This window comes from Carcharodon carcharias, chromosome 9 (genome assembly GCF_017639515.1).
Source record: "Carcharodon carcharias isolate sCarCar2 chromosome 9, sCarCar2.pri, whole genome shotgun sequence".
NCBI lineage: Eukaryota > Metazoa > Chordata > Chondrichthyes > Lamniformes > Lamnidae > Carcharodon > Carcharodon carcharias.
This window is the reverse complement of record NC_054475.1, coordinates 96,472,183-96,485,340: the sequence shown is the minus strand read 5'-3', so window position 1 is coordinate 96,485,340 and position 13,158 is coordinate 96,472,183. Positions and strand designations below refer to the sequence as shown.

The 13,158-nt window shown below is 42.5% G+C and overlaps 1 protein-coding gene across 1 annotated transcript in view; it reads right to left on the bottom strand.

Moving 5' to 3' along the window:
- The window catches only part of srpx2 (sushi-repeat containing protein X-linked 2), a 67,311-nt gene extending 54,494 nt beyond the window's left edge, over positions 1 to 12,817 (bottom strand). Inside the window, exons 1-2 of the mRNA XM_041195677.1 lie at positions 12,741 to 12,817; positions 12,276 to 12,401 (exon numbers count right to left, since the gene is read on the bottom strand). Of these exons, the coding sequence (XP_041051611.1) occupies positions 12,276 to 12,345 (70 nt within the window). The 5' untranslated portion in view covers positions 12,346 to 12,401; positions 12,741 to 12,817. The remainder of the gene's footprint in view (positions 1 to 12,275; positions 12,402 to 12,740) is intronic.
- Between the last annotated feature and the right edge of the window lie 341 nt (positions 12,818 to 13,158).

Here is a 13,158-nt window from a genome sequence, read left to right as displayed (position 1 = left end):
ATGTTATCTCAGCAGCATCCCTGCCATTTCCACATATATCTTACAAAAGAATTGGCAATGATTTTATTTTAATACAGGAGTGTCTCAAATCCAGCTGTCTAAAAACCAGACATTTTTAGACCATGCCTTGCATCAATTTTACTTGAGTAAAATAAAAAATAATTTACCTGGACAGTTTGGCTAGGTGCTACATTGGTGCGCTAGTCTATTCCTGCACTCCAAACGACCATTGACCCCCCCGATCTGGCTTGGCCTGAACCACCCTTGGCTTGAACCGCCCAACCCAAAATCCAGCAAGATCTGAAATCTGGCAGGATCTCTGTCCCAAGGTCGCCAGCTTTCAGACACTGTAGCTATTTTGGCACGCAATAGAAAAATGGATGTCTGCAGCACATACTCATGGCATTATTACTCATTTGGTCAAATTTTGCAGTCATCAGTGAAGTGATGGTGCTCACTGTTGACCTTGACGAAAGCTGCCAAGAAAGATCTAACGATCTCTGTAGTGGCAATTTTCCCTTTCTCCGACAGCAGTTTATATCTAGCGCCGAGTCAAGAGGATCTCCAGACATCCAACAGCAGTATTGTCAGTGACCAAGATAATCAGCCAATCAAAGTTAAACAGTTTCACAGGTAGAAAACCAGTGAATAGAATACACTGAATTTTCACTATTAAAATTTTACAGGAAATGAAATAAATGATTGGGATATACATATAGGATTAATGTAAAAGCTGAACTATCATAAACTTTAATAAGACAAAATGTGACTTTTTTTATTGTGATGGAGAAATTTGACATTCCACAAATATAAAATTAATTTTCTAGGACCAGTGAGCCTATTCAGCCATAATGATGATCTTCGTACCGAGTTACCTCATCCATTAAACACTGAGCTCCAATTATAAAGGGCCATCAAATATTTAATTGAAGACTCATTCCAAACTAGCTATTTATTTCTCTTTTTTTAAAAGAAAAAGTTTACTGCTTCAGCCTCAGTTTCTTTTTTGCTGAGAGTTTGTTCCACATTTTCAATTGTGTATATGCTTGTGGAGCACAAAGAGGAGCAGGAGCCAAGGTTCCAATGGATCCTTTTCTCTCAGTGTATTTGGGGTAGGCCTAATTGGTCCCCGTGCAGCAACAGAGCCATTGTATGTAGGGCCAACATGTGCAAGTGTTCTTGGTGTGGTCTCCTCAATCCATCATGGCCCAAAAATGCTCTTTCTCAGGTCAACTGAGGATCTGCAGAAAACTAAAACAATATATAATGAGGCTAAGACCTCACACCATTTATAAATAATACAATATATTTATTTTAAAACTAGACAATGGCTTTTTTAAATGACTGAAACCATGTCTGGCTGTGACCTTCGAACAATAGGAGCAAATCAGGCAGTACTGAAGAAATTTGTGTCTCATTATCTCTGAAGCGATGCTAAGGACCCATGTGGACATCAGAAACCAAATTTAAAAGGAATTACACATGGGCCATCTACATTTCATAAACCAGGCATGGCCCACATGAGACTACTGGTCTGCTAGGATAAAGAGCTCAGCAACCTTCCTTTCAAATTCTTATGGTTGGAAAATTAACAATCTCAAGAGCCCAAAGGAATATACACACTTTGTCAAAGCCAAAGTGGAGAGGTGAGAGCCATGTGGCATGAACCCACCAATCCCCCCACCACCAACCCATCTCTTCCTCACCCCCACCCCCCCACCCCACCCTGCTGGGAGAACCAGTTATACTGTCTTGTTGTACTGCAAATCAATCTGCCATCTTCCACCTACCAAGCAGCAGCACAGAAAAGGTGCTCTGTCCAGGTTTGAATCCCTGGCCCAGCTATGCTGTTTCTACTGAAACTTCTGAACTCCTATATAATTGTCTACAAGGTTAATTTGTCTGTGTGCCTATTTCATTGTGGAAGTCATCTCTACTGAAAAAGTGAATTATCCAGCAACAGTTTTCAACCTGCCGACCTCTATGAAGGAATTCACCACTGGACTTTGATTATAGATTCTGGACTCATGCGAAACAATAATTCTTTGCTCTATGGTCTTTTCCCTGTAAATCTTTCTTTATCCCTCGTTTATTGTTTGAATGCACAGGGGGATACATAGCAACATCTGCGCCCACGTTTTGAGTGTGTGTGAATAAACTAACACTCTTGAGTTCATCCTATCTCGAGCTTGCCATGAGATCATTAATAGATATTGGATCATACCAAACATGAAAGGTTGGGAAATAGGCTACCGCTAAAAGGGGGAAATCAAAATTAAAACGCCTTTCTGTTTACAGACAGGTGGTGAGAGGAGAAATCAGGGCAGTTTAAATTAAACCGCCTCCTGTCCATAACAGAAATTGGGAGCTCAAGTCTGGGATAACCCATTTGACTTTGACCAGTGTCCCAAGTTAAGATATGAGCCAAATCTGAGAAAAGAGCTAATTGGAAGCTAGGAGGAAAACTTGGTGCCTGGAGGAAATTTTAAAACAACAACAAATTCCTCTGCCCTAACACTAAGAAAATGACAACCTCTGATGCTCAGATGTGGGTCCAGCAAGGGAATTTGAAAGGTGAAACTTTAGCAGCCCTTAGCACAGAACAGCTGAAAGCTGTAGCTAGGGAGGTACAGTTAAAGCTGCCCTGTAAAGTGAAGAGAAGTGAACAGATCCAGTTGTTGGTAGAACATTTGGATCTCACCTTACCAGTACAGCAGTTAGATGCCGAGCTCAACCATAAATCCGAATCCCCTCCCCTGGCCAATTTCGAGCTGGTAAAGCACAGATTGCAGCTAGAATTACAGGAGATGGAAAGAGAAAGAGAAAGGGAAGCTCAGGAAAGAGAAAGAGAAAGGGAGCAAGAAGACAAGAGAACAAAAAGGAGAATTCCAGCTCTGAAAATTGGAAATGGAGCTAGCAGCTCAAAGAGATAGAGACCAGATAGCTGGAGGCTGCAAGGGAAAATCTCTCTCTACCCAGTAGCACGCCCCATCTCTCTATCCTCGAACCACTCTCTGCGGCCCTCAAATATGCTAGATTCATTCCCAAATTCAAAGAGAATGATGTGGAATAATTTTTTTCCACTTTTGTGAAAAAAAGGACAGCTAAAATGGCCATCAGAGATCTGGTCATTTTTATTTCAAGAGCATCTGTCAGGGAGAGCCCAAGATATCTTCTCCATGCTGACCCTTGATGTATTCATGATCTATGAGCAGACCAAGGCCATCCTAAGCGCCTATAAGTTAGTCCTAGAGGCATGTCAGCAGCAATTCTAAACATTCATAAGAAGCCTACACAAACCCACATCAAGTGAAGCAAATTGCATTCGATCGATGGATAAGATCACTAAGAATCCCACACACTTATGAGGAGTTGCGTGAGCTACTACTGTTGGAGAAGTTCACAAATTGCCTACACTCCAACCTGCAGGTACACCTAGAGGAGCAGAGAATTCTCACAGCCAGGGATGCAGCCATCACAGCAGACAGCTATGATCTCACCCATGGGCCTGGAAACTCAGGCAGACCCTTTCCAAACCATACTCACGATCATTGGAAAGATAAGCAAAGCGACCTACCTAAGAAAGTCCCCCACCCAGAAAAGAAAACACAAAGGAGGGTGTGAGAAACCCTCCTGCAGCCTGAAAGGAGAACTCCCAGACACCAGTATGTTCACATTCCAATAAAATAGGCCATTCCAGACCGAAGTGCTAGAAATTGCGAGGGAAGCCTGTAGGTCTAATAGTTGACCCCAAAGGGCATCCCAGTGGGTAGTATAGCAAAGCAGGCAGATACACTCATCCCTTTGGAGGGCATGGCTCTATGTATGTCTGAGTTGGACAAATTCCCAAAGAGCTTCAGGAGTTTTGTCCTTTCCGGAACAGTGTCCCCCTACCCATCCCAGAATATGAGCAAGCCTGTTGTATTGCTCAGGGACACAGGGGCCACTCATTCCTTGATGTTGGAGGGAAACTTAAACCTACCCCACCCCTCACCATCCGTGCCCCCACCCCACCCCCGGTCAAGTCCTCCCTGAAGGCCAAAGCACTGAACAGTGGAATGGGCAAAGGATTTGTGTTTGCACTCCTTATAAAGCCCACCTAGGGTGTAACCTTGATTCAGGCCCTGTCACAGGAGGAGCTGTCCCTGAGCTACCAGTAGCAGGAATCGATTTCTTCCTTGGGAACAATTTGGTTGGTAGTAGGGTGTTAGCCAGCAAAAGAAAAGAGGCCAACGCCAACTAGCAGAAACCTTTAGGCGAGCAGAAAGCTGGCGAAGGCCCAGAGACCCAAAAAGAGTGAATTGCACTCATCTACATTGAGCAAGGGCTGATCGAATTTAGCAAGGCCGAAACCAGGCCAGTAAGATTAAAAGACGTCCAGGAAAGGCCACTCAAATCTAAAATAGAGTCACAGAGTATCCCAGAATTAAATAGGGACCAGAGAAGTCCCAGAGCAGGGAAAGAGATAGTGATGGAGATGCCCCACATAATCAAAGGCTCTGAAGGAAGGCAAGCTTTTAAACCAGGAAAGGAAAAGGTTTAGGAAATGCCTGAAGCATGGCTAGCAAAAACCTTTTTTCCAACATTAAATAGGAACAAAGGGAGACTCCAAACAGATGAGCAGATAAGGAGTGAGATACCTCACCCAGCTAAAAAGCCACAAGGGAGTGTAGCTGGAGCTGCACATCCATTGAGGGCAGAGGTGTTCCAGGGGACATGGAACAAGTTAGGAGGCCAGCCCCTCCAAAGCCAAAGGCCCCAGCTAGGAAGCCATTGACTTGTCTGGCCAGTAGCTTTACGGCGAATTTAAATGGGATCAGGAAAGTTCCCAAATTGGCCCAGAAAAAATGAAGGTGATGCCTCACTTAGTTGAAAAGTCACCAGGAGGTACAGTAAGAGCTGACCACCCACCAGAGGGCCGTAGTACCACAAAAGATGTGGAGTCTACCACCCAACTGACCGGCAGAGGGATACCAACCAGATTGGACCCCATACTCACTCACCTTAATGCAGACTTGCAAGGGACCTGACAGGGTTGCCCCCTGCAGTTAAAATGATCCATAACAACCCACCAGGCTATAGCACTGTGGCCCTTTCTGATATGGATGCAGCAGAGGTCCCTTCTAGAAAGCCATCTTCTTATCATCTAGGCCCAGGAAGGCTGGCCCAAGTTCAGGAGCTGACTGCCCGCTTGTCGCTATGCTTACTCAAAGCACCTTGCAGCAGAAGCTGGAATGCACCAGTTGTGCTAGTGCCCAAGCCTGACACTGAACAGAATCTCCTAAAGAGGCCAAAGTCCCTCTAAAACACCCCAATCTCCTGACCCTCAGCCTAACCACAATCCCTGGATTTGAACAGCTGAACCCACAGGTTACCAAAGTGGACAGGCAGGAGCTAAGCTGGACAAGAGCAGCTGGGCCCTATGCTCAAAAGACCTGGCCCTCACAGAGTAAGAAACTCAGCATTCCCTTGTGATCACCCAGAGCATCTTGACCATCACTCACCCCCCCAAGTGCTAACCACCCTGTAAAACTCCAGACCCTTTGGTTGGACAAGCAAAGTTCTGAAGGCTTTACAGGTGCCTGATCTCCAACAGAAAAAAAATCAGAACTCTAACTCTGAATAGACTTCTCCAATAGATGAATTTCAAATCTTCCCAAGTCACTTAAACCTTCCATGTCCCAGGGCCGGACAATGTCCTTGCTGATGAACTAACCCAGGTTTAAACCTCAAAATAAAAAGGAAAATGCAGCTGGGAACTGCAATTGCCCCTGCTAGTAGTGTGTCTGATGTTCCAGTCTAAATGAAAGAATGCATGTTTATTTCTTCACTTCCTATTCTTCCTTCATAAGGCCACATTTAAAAAAGTAAAATAGTATTCATTTTTTCTCCGAGGCCACAAGGACTGTAATAGAGCTAAGGGCTCACACTATATTTTCACTAAATGTATATATATATGTATAAATACAAAATAGTTACATATATCCTTATGGGTAATTCCTAAAATTTTAAAACAGAACAATGATCTTTTAAAGTGACTGAAGCCATGACTGGCTGTGACTTTCAAACAATAGGAGCTAATCTGGCAGTACTGAAGAAATTTATGCCTCGTTATCTCTGAAGAGATGCTAATGACCCCTGTGGGCTACACAGGCCAAATTTAAATGGAATTATACAAAGGCCATCCACATTTCATAAGCCAGGTCTGGTAAACTGGAGACGACTAGCCTGCTAGGACTGAAAGCCCTGCAACCTTCCTTTCAAACTCCTAATGGTTGGAACAACAACAATCTCAGGAACCCAGACAAAAGAATATACATGCTTTGTCAAAGTTAAAGTGGACAGGTGGGAGTCATATGAAAGGACTGCCTCCCCCAACCCCCCCTCCACAGCTGGAAGAACCAGTTATATTGTCTTGCTACACTGCAAATCAATTTGCCATCTGCCCTTTAACCAAGCAGCACAGAAAAGGTTTTCCATCCAGGTTTGAATCCCTGGCCCCATCTATAATGTTTCTACTGGAACTTCTGAACTCCTATACCATTGCCTACAAGGCTAATTCATCTCTGTGTGCCTATCTCATCGTGGAAATTATCTCTACTGGAAAAGTGAATTATCCAGCATCGGTTTTCAGCCTGCTGATTTCTGTGAAGGAATACACCACTGGACTTTGATTCTAGATTCTGGACTCACATGAGACAATAATCCTTTGCTCTACGGTCTTTGCCCTGTAAATCTTTCTTCCTCTATCCCTTGTTTATTGTATGAATGCACAAGGGGCTACATAGTGACACTCTCTCCTGTGGTTTGAGTGTGTGTGGATAAACTAACCCTCTAAGTTTACCCTATCTCAAGTTTTCTGCGGGATTATTAATAGAAATTGGATCACACCAATAGCTGAGGGTTGGAAAATATGCTGCTGTTAAAAAGGTGAAATCAAAACCAAAACACTTTTCTGTTTACAGGCAGGTGGTAAGAGGTGAAATCAGGACTGTTTAAATTAAACTCCTTCCTGCCTGTAACAAATGGAAAAAATCTTCAGTTCCTAAGAGAGTATGTGATATGATTTTTGAAAGGCAAGATTGGAATTAATTTCCACTGCCTTCACAAAGTCCGAGATGCTTGTCAGGGCCTCCATGAAACTCTCACAATGCTTAGCTGGTCCGGGTTCCATTAGGGTTTACTCGGTCAGAATTATAGGCCCAGATATCCATCCAATATGTGATGTTATTCATTTTAAACCTGTCCTCAATGTATAAGTCAAATAGTTTACATTACTTCATGTCCCTCAGTACTTTTTCTTGCCACATTTTTCTCATCCCTCTGCTCCAGAAGTTTGAACTAAGATTTGTAGCTGAAGGGTAGAAGGAGCTTTAACCCTTCCTGACAATGCTGAGACTGTTTGCCAAACTGGAGAAGTATTCCAGTTCCTTATAATGTATCCCTCATGTTGATTAACACAAAAAAAATCAATTCAAAGTAAAATGTATCAATTAATAAGATTGCATTTTTTTCCCTGGAAACAAAGGACATGTAGGCATCCTCTGCCACAATCTTGCTCTACCCCTATGTACCCACACCACCCCCAAGCCCCCCACACACCCCCCAGCTTTTGCAGGAATCCTGGCAGCTGTCACTCACCAGGCAATGGCCCTGTGCTAAGGATGACGAGGCATGCGAAAGGCAGCTACAGTGAATTTTCAGTGGTGATTGCAGAAGAGCTGGATCCATGAGGGAAGCAGCTGATTACAGGCGAAGTGTCCTTCAGGAAGAGGACTTGTGTTTCCTTTAAACACATACAAGGAAGGCAATGGGAAAACACCTCATATATTTTTTACCCTAGTCATATTGCTCATTATTCACTGAAATTGAAAATGGGAAGCTTCTCTGAGCAACTGAAGAGGAAAGTACAAGATTGCGAGTCATGAAGAAGCGAACAGAGGAGCTTCCCTTGGGCAGATCACCATTATACATAAGACATGTCCTTTGTTCAAAGGAGAGTACAATCCAGGTGCTTAGATCGAAGAAATTCAGCAACATTGGCTTAGCAGCTCATTCAAACCAAGGAGACACAATATATTAAATAATAGGTAAGTGTGCAAGCCAAATTCCAACCACACATGCAAAAGTGCACAGGCATTGGTGAACAAAGCAGTGATGGGTTTACTCCATTTACAATTTGTAATCCTGCGGACTCAATTTTAACTTCAGGCCAGTTTAAAATGGCTATGTCCTATTATGAGTTAGAAACTCACCCACTGTTCTGGAAATGATGCCTGGGATATTTTTATTCCAAGGCTCATGTAAACCCCAACAATTAACCACCCAACTGATTCAAGCCAAGGTAGCAGGTAATCACCAAGACCTGGTAAGTGATAGGATCAGCTACTGAGACTCCTGTAAAAGCTGGGGGGTTGGGGGGATGGAGGGAGAGCAAGATCATGGTGGGGAATGCTTACATTCTCCTTGAGGGTCCTGAAGGAGCACTACTGTTCCTTCTAGCCCCACAAGAGAAGAAGAAAGAAAAATCTTTAATTGTCTACTTACCTATTGTACCTATTGTAAATTAAATCCTAGTCCCGTGTTCTTACAATTCACCTCACATGATTGTAACCCTACCGGTCTGGCAGAAAAAGAGGGAGCGTTCAACTGGAATTGCCCAAGCTCCTTACCACCCTAGATCTGTCAGGTTTGGATCTTCACTTGCTCACCTTAGCAGGAAGCAGGACAAATCTCAAATTACACTTACCTAGTATTTAGTATATTGTGTCTCCTTGGTTTGAATGAGCTGCTAAGCCAATGTTGCTGAATTTCTTCGATCTAAGCACCCGGACTGTACTCTCCTTTGAACAAAGGGCATGCCTTATGGGCACCTACTAACATCAAACCTCTTTGTTGAGGGCTGCCTTGGCAGGATAAAGAGGTCTCTGCATTGTGTCAAAAACAACCCCATGCGCTTTGGGAGATTTGTCCTGCTTCCTGCTAAGATGAGCAAGTGAAGGTCCAAACCTGACAGCTCTAGGGCTGGTAAGGAGCCTGGACGACTCCAGTTGAACACTCCCTCAGTTTCTGCCAGACCGGTAGGGTTAAAATCATGTGAGGTGAATTGTAAGAACGAGGGACTAGGAGTAGTCCATTTAGTCCCTTAAGTTTGTTCCACAATTCAATTAAATTATGGCTGATCTTTTCCTACCTTAGCTACATATTCTTCAATACCTTTAACTAACTAAATTATCAATCTCATTCTTGAAAGTTCAAATTCTACCAGCATTCACAGCCTTTTGGGACAAGTATTCCTGATTTCTCCCATTGTACTCTATGTTAATATAATTTTGGAATTTTAAGAATTTGATTTCATATATTAACCATTCCACAATGCAACCCCTATCTAGGAATATTCTCACTGGAACTTAAGAGTTCTTGGTGTAGATTTTTGTGTCGTATGTCAGGAGTTACAAAATGGTAGGAAAAGTTAGGCAAATACCAGAAGTTAGTTAAAGGAGCTCTGTTTTTCTCAAGAAAGACTTGGCAAATTCGTTTTTGGCTTCCCAAGACACAAAAGCCACCATCTGTCATTTTCATCATAACATCACATTAACATGTCAATGATAGGTTTAACATTGTTTGGCACTCTGCAATGTGCTTGTACACAATGTAAGTTATTCAAACTGTGCTTCTCAAAACTATAGCCTCCACTTTAGAAAATTAGATATATCTATTTGGGAAGGTCATGTTTCTGCTTATAGGAACTGTTTATTTTCTGGTAGCTTTGTTAACTCCAAAGATAATCAAGGGGCATATTCCAAGTCGACCCCAACAGTGGTTAGCGCCAACATCATACTCTGCAGATGAAGCATCCTGTCCCAGTGACACTCTCTGTTCATAGATTTGCAAATAAGTGAAAAAGCCATTCACAGCAGCATCAATACATTTTGAGTAACAGACTCACCCTGAATTCAAACAAGCGCATATATGGGTAGGGACAATAGATTTCCAAATCTCATGACATTGGGCAATTTCTAACAACACAAAGGTAAATGAATTGTAACTTTTACAACAAATCTTAAACGGCACAAACTTAGAAAGCTCACAGAAGAAATAATAGACAGCAATTTTTCTGAATAAAAAGATAAGACCAGGCCAAAGCTTGAAAACATCATTATGTCGACCAATTCACAGTCTGGGAAGAAATCCTACAGGAGATTAAAGATCAGATGAGCACAACAAATCTTTACCACAATTTATTGAACGTCTCACGAACTTTAGCATTTTTATAATTCTCCCTGTGTAGTAGTCAATTAAGTGATTGTGAATTTTTGTTGGTAATTATTATTCCCGCCCCCCACCCCCATCCCGGAAAATTATTGTATTGGTTAGGTATTAAATTATGGTTGAATTATCTTGCTTCCTATTGAAAAGGATCAGATTCCCAATTGAAAACAATCTGGATGGAATGTGTTTCAGTTTTCCAAATCACCTCTACTCAGTGGAACCACAGAATTGTTATAAGATCAATTGCTGTTATGTTTTTGAGCTCAGAAGCTCTTACCTTTCTCATTTTCCTATATTGCTGAACCTCCTGGTGGCACTTGATGCTCATTTTAATTCATTAAACCATCGCAGCTTTATAACCTCAATAAATCTCAGCTGTGTTCAATCAAAAATATTTTACAGCTAACTTTTTAGCTAATCACCCTTTGGCAATTCAACAAACTGGAGTTGAATGGAAAAGCAGCAAATCCTAAAGCACTGTTTAAGGAAGCAGAAAGCTGGCAATTTTCTCAATTAACACCCGTAAACTGTTGTTTTTTAAAATATAATTCTACTTATATGTGATTCTCTCTAGCATTAATTTTGAGTCATTGGCATATAAGCGAGAGAAAGAGAGAGAGAAAACACTCCCCAGTACAGGACACCAAGGCTAAGATTTAACATAGAAATATTTATCCTTCTCCAAGGGGAATGCAACAGTTCAACTCAGTTCCAACTCAGGAGGAGCCCCACCTATAGAACTGCTTTTCCAGGCATCACAAGGGAAGTCCAGGTCTCTACTGCCCTGGGCCCCCCTCCTCCCCCAGCCAATTGCCTCCTTTTTCTCCCTCCCTCCCACTTTGCCCCTCCGTCTCACCCTCTCCCCCTCGCCCCTCTACTTCCCCCTCTCCCCTCTCTCCCTCTCCACTCTCCCCCTTTCATCCCCTCCCCATTCCCTCTCCCCTCCAGCCACCAGATCCTTGTTACACCCCATTGTTACACCACCTTAACCCACCCCCCCCCCCCCCAACACTCCCACTTAGCTTGTTGCCAATCTGATGCAGGCAAGTGTCCTAGGACTGCCCAGTTTTAGTCTTTCACCACTGCCCAACAGCTGCTTTCTGCCAAAAATGAGCAGCTGACCATCGGGATACGAATGAGGCCCAGCAGCTAACGTGCTGAGCTTATGCTTCACACATCCACGCTGCATCACCATGTGCTTCCACCAACTTCTTGTCAAGAGTTAAAATCAGCTCATTTGTCCTCGCTCTCCACCTCAATTAGGATCAAATTCAGCTACTCTGGGTGAAAGCAACACCTTTTTATAAAAGCAAAACACTGCAGATGCTGGAAACCTGAAACAAAAACAGAAAATGCTCAAAAGACTCAGCAGGTCTGGCAGCATCTGTGGAGAGAGAAACACAGAGCTAACGTTTTGAGTCCAATATGACTTCTTCAGCTGAAAAGTCATATGTATTTGAAACGTTAACACTTGTTTCTCTCTCCACAGATGCTGCCAGACCTGCTGAGTTTTTTTTTCACTGATACAATTTCATTCAGTCAGCATTCATTACAGACACAAAATAAACAGAAAAAATTTCCTCAGCAAAGCAGCAATCACACATTAAATAAGTTGCTTTACAATTTAATTCCTCCACTGCCCACTGACACCAACCTTCCATTTAACTGACCTGTTTTGTTAACTTATTCCACAAAAAAGCAGATGCTCCCTTTCCTTCAGTAGTCTACAGCATAAAGACACTGCTCATCTTAGTGTTAAGGCGAGGCAGCGGGCTAAATTCTCATTCTGAGCTGAGCTGAACTAAGGAAGGGAGGAGACCCGGAGCCCCAGTTGTAGCCCACGGAGGTACTTCAGGTCCACTGATTCATGGAACAGCGCAGAGAAATTAATGGTTTCAGAAAAAAAAAAGAAACACACAGAAAAGAAATTGGAATTTGAATGAAAATTCCCCAGCTCTTAGATTCCCTCAATATCACAAGAAAACATAACAAAATCCATTCACCTTCATATCCATATCCATGTCCAACAGCTGCCCCCACACAGAGCGTGAGCAAAAAAATCAGTCTTCTCATCTCCCGTTTTTGAACTAATGTTTGGTTCAAATGCGTTTGAAATTTCGCAAGAATATCTATGAATGAGATTAAGAAAATTATTCAACTGTGTCATAAAGTTGTTGTTTCCATGACCATGTTACTTACAGTGCCGAAATTGGATAATAACGCATGAATACTATACTGGTCTAAAGGAACTCAACAGTTAGCTCGGTCACCGCTAGCAAAGTTGCTCACTGATTTTGTTTCACTCCGCTGAAGAAAGGATCACTTAAAACATTGTACCTTCTCCAAACAGTAAGTGTTAAAACGCTTTAGTGTGATCAGCAACTAACGAAAGGAGGAAAATATCTGTAAGGTTACTTCAGGGTGGAAAATTCATTTTTTTTCACGGCCCGGCAAAAATAATTAAGTACCTTTGGATTATATTTCCCTTCCACCGTACAGTAGAAATTCCAGCCCTGAAGTTTGTCGCATATGGAAAGAAGAGCGAATGACATCATTCTGTTACATCCAGTGAGGGGCTTCCAGCTGCCCCTTAAAGCTGCACTGTCCGTGCATAAAACATTGCCAGCAACTCAAAATAAATCTCACTGAAGAGTTGCTTTAATTGACCGAGAGGAAAAAAGAACATTTTTGTGCTGGTTATGAGTCAGATATTTTCCCCGTCATATTGTTTTGTGAATTTAAATGAGAAGCAGCTTTGCAGTAAAGATCGCAAAATCTGGCAGAGTTTAACGTGTACTCTGGCTTGAGAAAAATATGAATGTGTGTAAATACAAACACGGCTAGGTCATTCGGATTGGATACAATTGTTCAAAAACCTTTGAACTT